The 15,768-nt window shown below is 44.0% G+C and overlaps 2 protein-coding genes across 3 annotated transcripts; both read left to right on the plus strand.

Annotated features, from left to right (window-relative positions):
• The first annotated feature begins 437 nt into the window (after positions 1-437).
• LOC135527109 (CDGSH iron-sulfur domain-containing protein 1-like) lies at positions 438-9,548 on the plus strand. The gene is made up of 3 exons (XM_064955756.1): positions 438-619; positions 8,456-8,652; positions 8,923-9,548. Exons 1-3 carry the CDS (start codon positions 526-528, stop codon positions 9,010-9,012), a joined length of 381 nt encoding a protein of 126 aa, XP_064811828.1. The 5' UTR covers positions 438-525; the 3' UTR covers positions 9,013-9,548.
• An 807-nt stretch (positions 9,549-10,355) lies between these two features.
• LOC135527110 (CXXC-type zinc finger protein 5-like) lies at positions 10,356-13,155 on the plus strand. Of its 2 annotated transcripts, none has more exons than XM_064955757.1 (3): positions 10,356-10,588; positions 11,330-12,259; positions 12,629-13,155. In XM_064955757.1, exons 2-3 carry the CDS (start codon positions 11,462-11,464, stop codon positions 12,671-12,673), a joined length of 843 nt encoding a protein of 280 aa, XP_064811829.1. In that variant the 5' UTR covers positions 10,356-10,588; positions 11,330-11,461; the 3' UTR covers positions 12,674-13,155. The 2 variants fall into 2 exon arrangements, with proteins under 2 accessions (XP_064811829.1, XP_064811830.1); XM_064955758.1 differs by having other exon boundaries at positions 12,632-13,155.
• Positions 13,156-15,768: the final 2,613 nt, after the last annotated feature.

Genomic DNA, 15,768 nt, shown 5'->3' on the forward strand with positions numbered 1-15,768 from the left:
TCTAGTTACAAACGCTGGTAAACACTCAAATATATTTAGTAAATTAAAAAATCACAAAAGTAGGGCTTTACTAATGCTGCATTAGGGGACCGATATATACAGCGCGAGCAAAACATTTTTTTTCTGCATACAGATATATTTGACTAAAACAATTTCATTTGTATAAAATCACATATCTCTTATGCACGGGAATACTGTGAAACAGATTTTACAAATTAAAATCACATGTAGCTTATTTGCTCGTGTTTAACCGTTTTTTGTGTCCAACAATGAAGATTATTAAATATGTTTATTTGCTCAGAAGAGTTGAGGCCAAAATAAATGGGCCGCGGGCGGTTAGTTGGCGAACCCTGACCTACAGTTAGCTTGTAACCATTTTAATAATGGGATTGATTGGCCGGTCCTATTGGTCATAACACAAGTGACGTCGTTCAGTCTGGGCTGGTACAGTCGGTCAGAAAGGACAGAGTTCAGATTTATTCTGATTGACCTTGGTGCGCAAGACCCAAACATAACACCGACAGGATGACTATCCAAGGTTTACCGTTACCTCCAATTCCATCGTTGCCAATGTCAAGCCCAGTAGTAATCGAGAGTCATGGATTCCAGATATCTAAAGGTAAAGCAATTGCTTTTATAGTTCTCTAAATTAACGGCTGCCTAAGTGAACTTTATGAATACACCCTGTGAATAGTCTGTCTATTAATAATGAACAGTTGATCTATTCAAAACACTTGCCGTATTTAGGCACAGCTCCAGTCCCTGTAAGCACAAGTTATGTAGCCTAAATATAAGGACGTTTACCTTGTTTACTACAATCATTAGCCCACTGCACCCAATAATACTTGAAAGCAACCATTTGAGAGAAGCCATAAATATAGCCAGTTGCGTAGCAGGTTGTTGATCAGGACAGTGGACGTTCACCAATCAATTTAGGTTAGGACAACCTTACCACCAGTCAGCCTCGTGCACCTCGCTAGTCTGTCAGGTGTTTTGTGTGTGGCCATTACTTAGGCAGCTAAGCCGCTGTAGCCTGTGCTCAACAGTTCTTGCTCTCCAAATCCTTGACAAACTCGATTGTTTTCATAAGCCTAATTATGTAAATAAATGTGGCTCTATGCTATCTGCCATTTTGTTGACCATAGTACATTTGTAGATTCCAACCAGTAAATCGCCTTTCTCTGTTTACGTGCGTGCGCAGAGCTCCAGAACGCATGTTGGCCCAGCAGTGCCGCGATATCAGATTTCATAGCGGGTTATGTGGGGCTAAAGGCCAGGCAGTATATTGGGGCAGTTGTGGCAGTCGGTCCTGCTAGAGAAGTATTGTTATGTTTAAAACCAATGTCTAAGATGTCCATTCTAATCGTCATGGCAATGTAAACCTACCATAGTAGGCTAATCTTTCAACATCTTAAAATAAGAAGAGGCGTTTCGTCTAGCCACATTTCTTGTGTTGTGATACACTAATAGGCTACGTGCGCATATATTCATGGATTAAAAACAGCACAGAGAATAGGCATTTTACCCCGGACCTGTCCTATAGTGTCACGTTCTGACCTTAGTTCTGTTATTATATCTTTGTTTTAGTATGGTCAGGGCGTGAGTTGGGTGGGTTGTCTATGTTCGTTTTTCTATCATTTTGGATTTCTGTGTTTGGCCTAGTATGGTTCTCAATCAGAGGCAGCTGTCAATCATTGTCCCTGATTGAGAATCATACTTAGGTAGCCTGGTTTCACTTTTGAGTTGTGGGTGTTTTTCTTCCGTGTTAGTACCACACGGGACTGTTTCGTTCATTTCACGTTTATTGTTTTGTATTTCGTAGTGTTCCGTTTATGTATTTAAATAAACATTATGGACACTTACCACGCTGCAAATTGGTCCTCCGATCCTTCTCGCTACTCCTCCTCAGAAGAGGACGAAATCCATTACATATAGGCCTAGTATGCTCCCATAATAGTGTTTCAAAAATCGTAACTTGAGTAATAGTGTTGTTTTATAGACCTTTATTACAAAGTTAAAGAGGAAAACCTGGTCTTCTGTAAGGTGACAATCCTTTCTGCATACCTTAACTTGAATTAAACGCAGTCTCAAATAGCTGCCTGCCCCTTTTAATAGCCGGGCAAGGACACACATTAATTTCAGCAAACAGTGAACCAAATGCACACATTGATTTCAGAAAATAAACACGTTTCAAATAAATGTGGGGTCTAAATAAATTATTTACGAGGTTACCATGAATTGTTTAAGAGGTTTAATGTTTGAGTGTTGTTTAAAAAATTATGGCAATCTGTTTTTATCGCCAGTAAGGCCTGTAAAAAACTGCCAGGCATTGGCTGCTAACCAAGGGATTAGGGTTCCTGTCTTGAAGCACGGTTTCCACTGCTCGATTATTATTATTTTTTGACCCCCATCACTCACAACATAAGATATACACATTTTACACTGAACAAAAATATAATCGGAAGATATAAAGTGTTCTGAAATAAAAATACCCTCCAAAATGTCATACACACAAAAAGCTTATTTCTCTCAAATGTTGTGCTCAAATGTGTTTACATCTCTGTTAGTGAGTATTTTCCCTTTGCCAAGATAATCCATCCCCCTGTCAGGTGTGGCATATCAAGAAAATTAAACAGCATGATCATTACACAGGTGCACCTTGTGCAGGGACAATTATAGGCCACTCTAAAATGTGGATACAACAGATGTCTCAAGTTTTAAGGGAACATGCAATTGGTATGCTGACTGCAGGAATGTCCACCAGAGCTGTTGCCAGAGAATTGAATGTTAATTTCTCTACCATAACCCACCTCCAACGTTATTTTAGAGAATTTGCCAGTACATCCAACCGCCCTCACAACTACAGACCACGTGTATGGCGTCGTGTGGGTAAGCCGTTTGCTGATGTCAACGTTGTGAACAGAGTGGCCCGTGGTGGTGGGGTTATGGTATGGGCAGGCATAAACCACAGACAACAAATACAATTGCATTTTATTTACAGCAATTTGAATGCACAGAGATACCGAGATGAGATCCTGGGGCCCATTGTTGTGCCCCTCATCTGCCATGTTGGCCCACCTCATGTTTCAGCATGATAATACCTGGAAAACAACAGGTGAAAATCTTCGACACAGTCTAAAGTTCTTATTTTACCTCAGTGCTGGTAACAGCTGAGAACTGCTAGCTAACTGGCAGGCACAAAAACAGTACAGACCCCCAGAAATTGACTGATCGCCCTCTAGTGGCGATAGTCAGAACTGCCAAAAATGCACAGTCATAGAGGAGAATAATTTTTCTGTCAGTTACCACGTTTCCATCGACAGTTTTTATGTGAGTAAAGCCATACCATATTTTTTTTAAATGACAGCTCTGATGGAAACAGGAAGTTTCGGTACAATCTCATAAATGCCGACAAATCATTTGTTCATTCGACATGATGGGATTTTTTGTGTCTTTAAAATGAATAATGCGAGCAATGACGATGGAAACACCTTTATATCGAAGTAAAGTTGAAGCCAGGCAATGATGTGTGTGGTCCTCCCACTACAACTCGGGAAACCGTGCAGTTTAAATTACACTCCAGATTAAATAAATTATGATGAACTTCACAGGTTGGTGAAAGTGCGTGGTGTGAGCTTGATGATGCTCCTTTGTGATGCATTTCCAGGGTTTTATTCTGGTGACATGATGATCAATGCTTGACTGCCGTTTTGACAAATAAAAACATTCTCACTCTTATCTATAATCTCATCATGTCGTCTAGTTGACCAGCACTGTATCTGACAGCTGTTGGCTACAGCGCACGTGCCAAGACTAGAGTACAGACATTTGCTATTTAACGCAACAGTTTGACAAACTATCCATAGAGTTGAAAATGCGATGAAAACATTAGATTTTTATTCAGTACATGAACAATTAATGGAACCTTTCTCTAATAAGTGCCTGTTGTGTTCAGTATTTTCAGCAAATAAAAGCCTGGGCTATTAATTGAAGTTTTACAGTAAATATGCATTTTCTGACTTTTGATCTGTACATTGTAAAACATTTCCTGTAAAATGTACAGTAATTTACTGGCAGCAATTGGCCAGTACAGCTACTGTAATCCATTTCACAGTAGTACATTTTTTGGTACCAATATTTTTACTGTAATCTAATTTACAAGTAAAAAGTTTCTTTAACCGTTACTGAACATGGTGTCATTAATCATTTTCACGGTAACTTGATGGCAGAGCAATGAAACACTGTAAAAGTTCATTTTAAACTGCAAGAAAATGTTAAAATATATATATATATATTTTAATTACAAGGGATTATAGCAAGCAGGTTGGCTGTAGGTATTTGCATATAACAGCATATTCATGAAAACTAGGTGTTTTACATCACTTGCACTTCTAGAGGCCTAACCAAAGGCTTATAAACTGGCTGTGATTACAGGGCAACACAGATCAAATGGACATGGGAAAATATTAAAACATTAAAAGGTTTAAGGCATGACTCCACTCTGATTTGATCCCTATATACATTTAATTGTTAGGGAACTATTACCCCATATCACTTAAATTGGTACAGTACTCTCACTAATGGGTGCAACAAATATAGCCACTTACGGCACACATTAATATACAATATATAAGTACACATTAGTGCTCTGCTATTTCAGCCACACCCATTGCTGACAGGTGTATAAAATCGAGCACACAGCCATACAATCTCCATATACAAACATTGACAGTAGAATGGCCTTACTGAAGAGCTCAGTGACTTTTAAAGTGGCACCATCACAGGATTCCACCTTTCCAAAAAGTCAGTTCATCAAATGTCTGCCCTGCTAGAGCTGCCCCAGTGAGCTGTAAGCGCTGTTATTGTGAAGTGGAAACATCTAGGAGCAACAACGGCTCAGCTGCGAAGTGGTAGGTCATACAAGCTCGCAGAACGGGATTGCCGAGTACTGAAGTGAGTAGCGCGTAAAAATCGTATTTCCTCGGTTACAACACTGAATACCGAGTTCCAAACTGCCTCTGGAAGTAACGTCAACACTAACTGTTTGTCAGAAGCTTCATGAAATGGGTTTCCATGGCCAAGCCGCCACACACAAGCCTAAGTTCACCATGAGCAATGCCAAGCATCGTCTGTGAGTGGTGTTAAACTCGCCGCCTGGAGTGATGAATTACACTTTACCATCTGGCAGTCCGACGGACAAATCCGGGTTTGACAGGTGCTAGGAGAACAGTATCTGCCTGAATCCATAGTGCCAAATAAAACATTTGGTGGGAATAATGTTCTGGGGCTGTTTTTCATCGTTCGGGCTAAGCCCCTTAGTTCCAGTGAAGGGAAATCTTAACGCTACAGCATACAATGACATTCTAGATGATTCTGTGCTTCCAACTTTGTGGCAACAGTTTGGGGAAGGCCCTTTCCCATTTCAGCATGACAATGCCACCGTGCACAAAGCGAGGTCCATACAGAAATGGTTTATTGAGATCGGTGTGGAAGAACTTGACTGGCCTGCACAGAGCCCTGACCTCAACCCCATCGAATACCTTTGGGATGAATGGGGAACACTGACTGTGAGCCAGGCCTAATCGTCCAACATCAGTGCCCGACCTAACTAAAGCTCTTGTGTCAGAATGGAAGCAAATCAAATGGCTACCCAGACTATTTGCATTGCCCCTTCTTTGCTACTGCTACTCACTGTTAATGTTCTGTGCATAGTCACTGTAACAACTCTACCAACATGTACATATTACCTCAATTACCTCGACACCGGTGCCCCCGCACACTGACACTGTACCGGTACCTCCTGTAATTTGTTATTATTATCTCTTCCTTTTTGGGGGGTATTTCTCTTAAAACTGCATTGTTGGTTAAGGGCTTGTAAGTAAGCATTTCACTGTCATACACCTGTTGTATTCGGCGCATGTGACAAATACGATTTGATTTGAAATCCCGGCAGTAATGTTCCAACATCTAATGAAAAGCCTTCCCAGAAGAGTGGAGGCTGTTATAGCAGCAAAGGGGGGACCAACTCCATATTAATGCCCATGATTTTGGATTGAGAAGTTTGTCGATCTGGTGTCGACATACAATACCCGTAAAAAGTTTGGACACACCTACTCATTCAAGGTTTTTTTTTTTTTTTACTATTTTCTACATTGTAGAATAATAGTGAAGACATCAAAACTATGAAATAACACATGGAATCATGTAGTTACCAAAAAAGCTTGATTATTTGAGTTAGTTTGTTCCGCAGTCTTACAGCTTGGAGGTAGAAACTGTTAAGGAGCCTTTTGGTCCCAGACTTGGCGCTCTGGTACCGCTGGTCATGCAGTAGCAGAGAGAACAGTCTATGATTTGGGTGACTGGAGTCTATGACTATTTTTTTGGGGCTTTCCTCTGTGACACAGCCTACTATATAGGTCATGGATGTCAGGAAGCTTGGCCCCATGATAGTTTGCGGCTGATGTGGACACCAAAGAACTTGAAATTCTAGACCTGCTACACTTCAGTCCCGTCAATGTTAATAGAGGCCTGTTCGGCCATCCTTTTCCTATAGTCCATGATCAGGTCCTTAGTCCTGGCACCACACTACCAGGTTTCTGACCTCCTCTCTATAGGCTGTCTTATCGTTGTCGGTGATCAGGCCGACCACCATTGTGTCGTCAGCAAACTTAATGATGGTGTTGGAGTCGTGCTTGGCCACGCAGTGGTGGGTGAACAGGAAGTACATGATGGGACTAAGCACGCACCCCTGAAGGGCCGCAGTTTTGAGGATCAGTGTGGCAAATGTGTTGCTGCCTACCCTTACCACCTGGGGGCGGACCGTCAGGAAGTTCAGGATCCAGTTTCACTGGGAGGTGTTTAGTCCCAGGGTCATTAGCTTAGTGATGAACTTTGTAGGGAATTTGGTTTTGAACACTAAACTGTAGTCAATGAACAGCATTCTCACATAGGTGTTCCTTTTGTCCAGGTTGGAAAGGGCAGTGTGGAGTGCAATTGAGATTGCGTCATCTGTGGATCTGTTGGGGCGGTATGCGATTTGGAGTGGGTCTAGGGTTTCTGGCATGATGGTGTTGATGTGAGCCATGACCAGCCTTTCAAAGCACTTCATGGCTACCGATGTGAGTGCTACGGGCGGTAATCATTTAGGCAGGTTACCTTCGCCATCTTGGGCACAGGGACTATGGTGGTCTGTTTGAAACATCTAGGTATTACAGACTCGGTCAGGGAGAGGTTGAAAATGTCAGTGAAGACACTTGCCAGTTGGTCTGCGCATGTCCTGAGTACATGCCATGGTAATCCGTCTCGCCCCGCGGCCTTGTGAATGTTGATCTGTTTAAAAAGGTCTTGCTCACATCGGCCATGGAGAGCGTGATCACACAGTCGTCCGGAACAGCTGGTGCTCTCATGCATGCTTCAGTGTTTCTTGCCTCAAAGCGAGCATAAAAGGCATTTAGCTTGTCTGGTTGGCTCGGGTCACTGGGCAGCTCGCGGCTTGTTCTCTCTTTGTAGTCCATAATAGTTTTCAGGCCCTGCCACATCCGATGAGCATCAGAGCCAGTGTAGTATGATTCAATCTAGTCCTGTATTGACGATTTGCCTGTTTGATGGTTCGTCTGAGTGCATAGCAGGATTTCTTATGAGCTTATGGATTAGTGTCCCACTCCTTGAAAGCGGAAGCTCTAGCCATTAGCTCGGTGCGGATGTTGCCTGTAATCCATGGCTTCTTGTTGGGAAATGCACGTACAGTTACTGTGGGGACGACATCGTTGATGCACTTATTGATGAAGCCGGTGATTGAGTTTGTATACTCCTCAATGCCATTGGGTGAATCCCGGAACATATTCCAGTTTTGTGCTAGCAAAACAGTCCTGTAGCGTAGTATCCGCATCATCTGACCACTTCTGTATTGAGCGAGTCACTGGTACGTCCTGCTTTAGTTTTTGCGTATAAGCAGGATCAGGAGGATAGAATTATGGTCAGATTTGCTAAATGGCCAGTATGTTACTGTATATTTTCAGAACAAGGATTGTAGAATTCCTAAAGTACAGTATATTACTGTATTATGTGGGGGTACTGCATTCTCACTCACAGGTGCAACAAATATAGGCTCTTACAAGGCATGCCTTAAAATATGTTTCGGAGTCAGAAGCTCTTTCCCCGCCCACAAACATTTTCCCACAATGCAGCATTATGAATACTGTAAAACATATTTATGGTATTTCACTGTGCATTCTACTGTGTTTTACTGTTGAAATGACAGAAAGGTCATACAGTGTGCTGTAAAACAATGTATGGTATTTTACTGTGCATTCTATGGTCAACCACTACATTCAGTTAAACAGTGTCATACTGTTGATTAATACAGTAAGTTACTGATAAAATTACAAAAACTGCTAATAGTGTACATGTGCATTCTCTCTGTTTATGTATGCCTGTATGTGTTCTTGAATTTCAGACCAGCTGACTGTCCTAGTGCCAGTGGTTGTGGCGGCTGCTCTAGGTGGCTTCCTGGTTAGCCGGTACTTCACTGGGCATAAGAAAAGCCAGGTCAACACCTGTGTGTGTAAGGACAGTGCCAAGGTGGTGCACAGCTTCGACATAGAAGACATTGGCACCAAGGCCGTCTACTGTCGCTGCTGGAGGTCCAAGAAGGTGGGCACTTCTTCCTTTATTTGCCTTGAGACTTGGTTGTAGACTCCTACGGTCCCTGGTGCCATAGTTGGATGCCATAGCAGTCTATAGTCATGTCTCAGGGCAAATTATTCACTATCATTATCAAATATAATTTGCTATTTGGCCTTTTTGCGAAGTGTAGTTTGTTATGGGATTTTTAAGGCGATGGCTGGTGAGATTATACCTTGTGTTATTTACTTCTTTGTGTAAATTTCCCCTTTGGGTATCGTTTTTTCAATTTCCCCACAGTTCCCCTACTGTGATGGTTCCCATACCAAGCACAACGAGATCACTGGGGACAACGTGGGTCCCCTCATCATCAAGAAGAAGGATGCTTAACCAACCTCTCTTTCCCCTTCTCGCCCCTCCCATCAAATCATCATTCAACACCATTCAGTCACATGCCACATACACCAGAGTCAAACGATCACTTGCCATATCCAACGAGAGGTCGTACAGATGAGCTGAATCATGGCAGGATCCAACCACGCAGAGCAGCACTCCTACTCAAACCGCCTTCATACAACCCACAGTCAAAACCCCAAAGGAATGTTACATGATATGATTTGTGTCTTAGAAGCTCATGTAATTAATGTTATTGAGCCATTGGTCTTAATGGTCTTAACTACGAGATGAATAATACGTGACTGAGAGTGGGGAAGGTGTTACCCTTTATTTCGACATTCTCTGACACAAGAGGGCACTTTCATTTCCCCTCTAAGACTATTGTCTATTCCAGTGTTCAAAGTACAACCTTTAGGAATATATATTGTTAATGTCCGAAAGAAATACATGTTCTAGTGGATATGACAGACTTGATGGTGATGTATTTTGGCCCGTATATTGTGAATAAACGTTTTCTTAAAGTGGTCAGACTTGTGTGTCTACTGTCATTCCTTTCCTGAGACGTATAAGACCGACATGTGGTGCTGATTTTATGTCTCACTGCAAAGCAGTTTATGTGCGCCAAAATATGCCATTTTACCCACTGACACAAGGCAATATTTTCTCTAGCCGCTAGGAGCTGCTCTCGCTCAACTAGCAGGCATGAGGATTACGATTTGGCAGCCCCCTCTCCATGTTATTGCTGCCTAGGCTGGCAGCCACACACACACACTCAGCCTCACACCCAGCCTCACACCACAGCTGGCTGTGTGCCAAAAATACAGGACTCTTGACAAGAGGTGGAGTGGACTACCCTGCTTAGTACCTTGAGAAGTACGAGGTTGAGGCTGATGCATTGCAGCTCTAAACGGGCCACAACACCCTCGCTCTTCTCGCCTGATGGCACATACACTGTTACAGTCTGGCTTCCACCAGCATCACATGACATGGGAAGGAACACACACACAACATACAATAACTCATGTCAGTCTGATGAATTTCATTCATGCCAGAAAGTGATTCCATAAACAGTCTCAAAAAGCATTTTCCAATCATTTGTTTTATTTCCAAGATAATTAGCCCTGTATTTCAGGACTTTGGCTTTGTCACCTGTCATTTTCTATGGTTTTGTAAAATGTTGTGTGGCACAGAAATTAAATGAGCACAGGAATTTTCTATTGTGGTCAAGGGGTCATTTTTCTGCGGTCTCATGACCATGACTCCAGTTCGCTTTTTGTGTAACGCCCCCCAAATCTATGAAGTGTGTTTGCATGTTCCACTCTGTGAGTGGCGGGCACGAGGAGGTGGGAATGCGAGACGGGAAAGGCGAAGGACCTGTGCAGCTACCGAATTGGACAAATGGTTTACGGCTTCGTTTTCTTGTGTGATCACTGCAGATAAATATTGGATATGTCTAATAGTTAACAATATCTTATTTTTTTCCATCTCCCTTTATTTATTCCAATATTCGTGGAAGACACCACGGACAAACCACTGGACACTGGGGCTCCGGTCAGCTCGCATTGCATTGGTAGGTGCACGAATTAAGAAAGGATGTGTTAATGTGATATTAATAATATATTGAAGAGAGAGTTATGACCTATTCATACCTTTACAGTACTACCAATTACATCACTCGAACACCCACGTTATCGTTTATTGATGAAATATAGCGTATTTTATGTATCTATTGCGACCGTGTCGTGCGCGCGCGTACCCTGGACTGTCACAGAGTCTAGACAAAAGGTAGTTTCGAACTCGATGGCATTCAGAGGTAGATATTGTATATTCTCTAGCCTGGCTCACATCACAACTACAGTAGTCAAATCGAAATGCGCGCTCCAAATTTGACTGGCGCATATGCGCAATAGGCTATTTGTTTGTGGTATTCCATTATTGCATAGATTTGTCCACCTTGGAACTCAAGTGCAACCACACGCAGTCTATCATAACTTAAATGTATAAAGCGTCACGTTATTCAAAATATATAGTTTCTTAGTCTCAGATGTAGCCTATATTTTGAAGACATTTTACATGCTCACTCAAACATTAAACAGGCTATTATTCCCCTAATTACACTTAGGCCTGTGTCTTACAAAGTCATTATTGTCTCCTTCACTAAAAATAAAACCAACTATCGACCAATGCCTCTCTAATAACATCTACTTATTTTCTCCCCCTCTCTGCTTTCTTTGTCTCTTTTTCCCTGTCTCCCTCCATATCTCCTTCCCCCTCTTCTCTCTCCTCCATCTTCCTCTGTTCATCTCCACAGGGTATAAAGGTGGCAGAGAGGATAATGGGAATATAACAGCTGTCAGAGAGTTGTGATTGGCTAACTGACAGCTGGACTGCTGTCACCGCTCTAACCTTGGCATTGCCCTGCCATCTCCCACCCCCAACCAGTATGGCAGATACCCTGGACATGTCTGGCCCTTCCTCTCCGGAGCAGCAGACAGCCAATAGGATCCTCAGTGAGCCTCTAAGACGAAGCCTGAAGCGCTCTCATCCCTGCTCCCTCTCTGAATATCTCAACAACACTAACAGACTACCCCACCGCCATAGCTCCAGTAGTATGGGTGTCAGGGGCCTCCTCCATCCCACTGCAGCCCAGCACAGGCCAACCCAGCCCAGGCAGACCAAGCCTCGCCGGGCCCACTCCTCCAACATAGACCTCTGGGACTCTCCCAGTGGTCTTCACCTGGCACATGCTGCAGAGCTGCTGATGAGGGCTGGGGCCTTGACACTGACCCCCACACCCAGGGACCAGGGCCCTCTGGGCGGGCTGGGGGCCAGGGAAGCTGGGGTGGAAGGGGAGGAGATGGAGGGGGGGTCCGGGGCTGAAGGGGACGGCACGGGTTGTGTGGCAGACTTCCTCCCACTGCTAGGCTGCTCCTGGTTCCCCTTGAACCCAGGCCTGTTTGCTCTGATGGCAGGGGGAGGGGGGTTCCTGACTAGTGGTGGGGGGTCAATGGGGATAGCTGGCGTTGGGGAGGGTGTGGAGGTGTTGCGAGGCGAGAGCTCGTCCACTGGCGGCGGGGGAGCTGGGAGAAGGAAGAGGAAGCGATGCGGGGAGTGTGTGCCGTGTCGACGTACAGGGAACTGTGAAGAGTGCAGCGCCTGCCGCAACCGTAAGACCGGACACCAGATCTGCAAGTACAGGAAGTGTGAGCAGCTGAAGAAAAAGGCAGCCACCGGATTCGAGGTGAGAGGAAGTGGATGAATACACACTATTATTTAGAATGGGCGTTAATAGGGCAGTCTGACTTTATCTGAGGTCTGACAACGGCTCTCCAAAGAATATATACCTCTGTAATACCACTGTAGTTGTACCACACTATATATGCAAAAGTTTGTGGACACCCTTCAAATTATTGGATTCGGCCATTTCAGCCACACCTGTTGCTGACAGGTGTGATTTTGAAATGAGATGTTCGACGAGCAGGTGTCCACATACTTTTGGTCATGTAGTGTATGTTAGTGTGTTACCTTCGGGCGGTGTAGTAGTCTATATGCATGTGTTTGTGTTTTAAGTGAACCACAGCTTTCTGACCCCTTTCATCTCCTTTCATAGAAGATGGTGTTTCCATCAGGAGCAGCATTTCCATGGCTACAATAGGATTCCGTCTATTTGGAATGTGATCATGAACATTGGCACTCTGGACCTATAAAAGAAAGTCAATTCAGCTGACCTTGTTGGATTGGCTTGGAGAGTACAGAACCTTCGACAATCAGAAGTATGAAGATGAAAACCCAATGAAAGAAAAGATAAGTCACACCAATGGATTTAGATATTGTCGGGCCAACATGAAGCATCTCATGAAGCACAGAGTATTGTATATGAATAGAAAATGTTATTCCTTTTTATATTCCATTTTTGGAACATTTTGTCATCGAAGCTTCTGACCTGGATGTTTCCGTAAAAGCCAAACCAAGAAGGACAGACTGGTCATAATATGATGTTTATGTTTGTTTTTCTATTCATGTCACAGTTAATAAAGAATGAGTAGTAGATGTACTTAGGTCATGATTAGTGTCTAGTTCTTACATCTCTACGGTCTGCCTTCTGAATAAAGACAAGGAAACGGCCTGTCTACAGTATGTGTGTGTTGGGGTGAGTATGTATTTCAAGAGTGTCTCTTTGTGTATTTCAGGGGCTGACTGATCCCTCTCCATTTCCTGTGAGGCTTATGTGTGTGTGTGTGTGTGTGTGTGGGGGGGGGGGTCTTTGGGGGAGGCATGCATGATGGCCTTATCACTACCTTCCAGACACACACACACATATATGACCAAAAAGTACACATACCAAACCTATGCGCACATGACTCACCACACACTCAACACATTCACGCACACACTCTCTCTCTCATTCCCATTCACACACACGCTCTCGCTCTCTCATTCCCATTCACACACACGCTCTCTCTCTCTCTCATTCCCGTTCACACACTGATTCAATTTCATTCACAAGCATGTAGTATGCAGACCCACACTTATTCTCACACACACAGTGAAGGCCTCAATAACATGGTGAAAGCAGAGAGTGTCCAGCTCACACAGACCGGGGGGGGGGGGGGGGGTTGCCGTGACGATGGCTGATAAGATAGGACCTTAATCTTCCACAGTTCGCTCCGGGGGATGGTGGACAGCGTAACCATGGAAATGGCAAGGCGAGATGTCACGCTATAATTGGGCCATGGTTGCACTTCCTGTGTGCCTTCAGTCAGAGGATCACAGAGAACCAGTGTGTGTGTGTGTCCTACAGAAGTCCTGCCAACTCAGGGTAAAAAGCAGACAGGCACACTGTTACAGTTTTCCACTGAATAAGAAACATGTCCTATCGTGCATTTCTTTCTCTCGCAGACAAAGGGATTTTATATTCTTGAATCTACAGATTCCCCTTGTGCCTTTCCAGTAATTTGGAGATTAATCCCCCTTCCCCCGGAAATCTGTGTCACCCGCTGGCCGCGAGGTCTGGAGCCTCCCCAAACGCCTGCAGAGTCTGGCTCTGCTGCCCTGCAAGATGGCAGGAGGGAGAGAGAGAGAGAGAGAGGAGAGGGGGAGGGGAGAAAGGAGATGGAGAGTCAGCAGGAGATGAAGATAGTAGGGGAAGAGGGAAGAGGCAAATACAACAAGAGAAAGGGAAGGGGTCGGACAGATACCTAGAGAGATGGAGAGATAGAGATATAGAGGGAGGAGAGGGATAAAGATGGATGCGTTGTCGAGAATACAGACTGACCCTGAGTCTGTCCTCTCAAACCACAGTTGGACCTAGCTATGTTAGTAGCTGCAGCCAGCTGCTGCATGGCTCAGTAACGCTACACTGGTTAGATCGTACTACAGTAGCTCTAGCGGGGCGTCTTAGAAGAAGAGGTTCCTGAATCCTAAAGACACACTTTCATCTGTCCTGGTGGGACGTAAGACATGCTTTATTGAGTTGGCAGAGATAGAGTTATGCTAAGTGTGTGCATATAACCACCCTGACGTTCATCTACCGTGTGTGTGTGTGTGTGTGTGTGTGTGTGTGTGTGTGTGTGTGTGTGTGTGTGTGTGTGTGTGTGTGTGTGTGTGTGTGTGTGTGTGTGTGTGTGTGTGTGTGTGTGTGTGTCTGATCTTAGCGCCTGTTTCTGTCGCCATCCGGCCGCCACTCGCTAATCAAGTTACCACTAGCCCCTTTTGATCCTTTGTTAACCAGCTGCTGGGAACTCTACTAGTGAACCAGAGCATGGAGTTCCATGTAAACAACAACCACTGGAGAGCACAGCATGCAACACTACTGCAGCCATCCTCTCACTGTTTTATGAAGGAGCTTCAGAAAAATGACTGTCACCCATCTTGGATTATTCTAGTTTTTAATTCATTCCACATGCATGTGTGTGTGTGTGTGTGTGTGTGTGTGTGTGTGTGTGTGTGTGTGTGTGTGTGTGTGTGTGTGTGTGTGTGTGTGTGTGTGTGTGTGTGTGTGTGTATATGTGTGTGTTTGAAATCTAGAAGTAATCCTACCCCAGAGTAGGGTGAATGGTAGGTCTGGTTGTCCTCGACCTCTCTGGTCACCATGGATACCACTCACTACAAATGAAACAACAGAGGACTCCCTTTCTCTCTCTCTCTCTCTCTCTCTCTCTCTCTCTCTCTCTCTCTCTCTCTCTCTCTCTCTCTCTTCTTAATTCTCTCTCTCTCTTGCCTAAGCACACCCACACCCACAGACACGCACATTTCTTCAGATTTTTATTTAGCTGAATTAGAGACCAACAGGTCAAAGAAATACAGGTATGTGTTTCGCACAAGCATGTTTCACACACAAAATAGAAATAGCCTCCTCAAACAAATGTAGTTACAGTGCAGATATATAAAACATGATATGACTAGAAAGCCTACGAGGTTAGACTGTTAGATAATGAACACAATTAATAAAGCAAAAGATCTGGTAGCTAAAAACATGACAGGATGGTTTGACCTATGGCCCAAACATACCAGGATGGTTTGACCTATGGCCCAAACATACCAGGATGGTTTGACCTATGGCCCAAACATACCAGGATGGTTTGACCTTTATCCCAAACATACCAGGATGGTTTGACCTATGGCCCAAACATACCAGGATGGTTTGACATATGGCCCAAACATAACAGGATGGTTTGACCTATGACCCAAACATACCAGGATGGTTTGACATATGGCCCAAACATAACAGGATGGTTTGACCTATGGCCC

The sequence above is a fragment of the Oncorhynchus masou genome, chromosome 32 (assembly GCF_036934945.1).
Source record: "Oncorhynchus masou masou isolate Uvic2021 chromosome 32, UVic_Omas_1.1, whole genome shotgun sequence".
Lineage (NCBI taxonomy): Eukaryota > Metazoa > Chordata > Actinopteri > Salmoniformes > Salmonidae > Oncorhynchus > Oncorhynchus masou.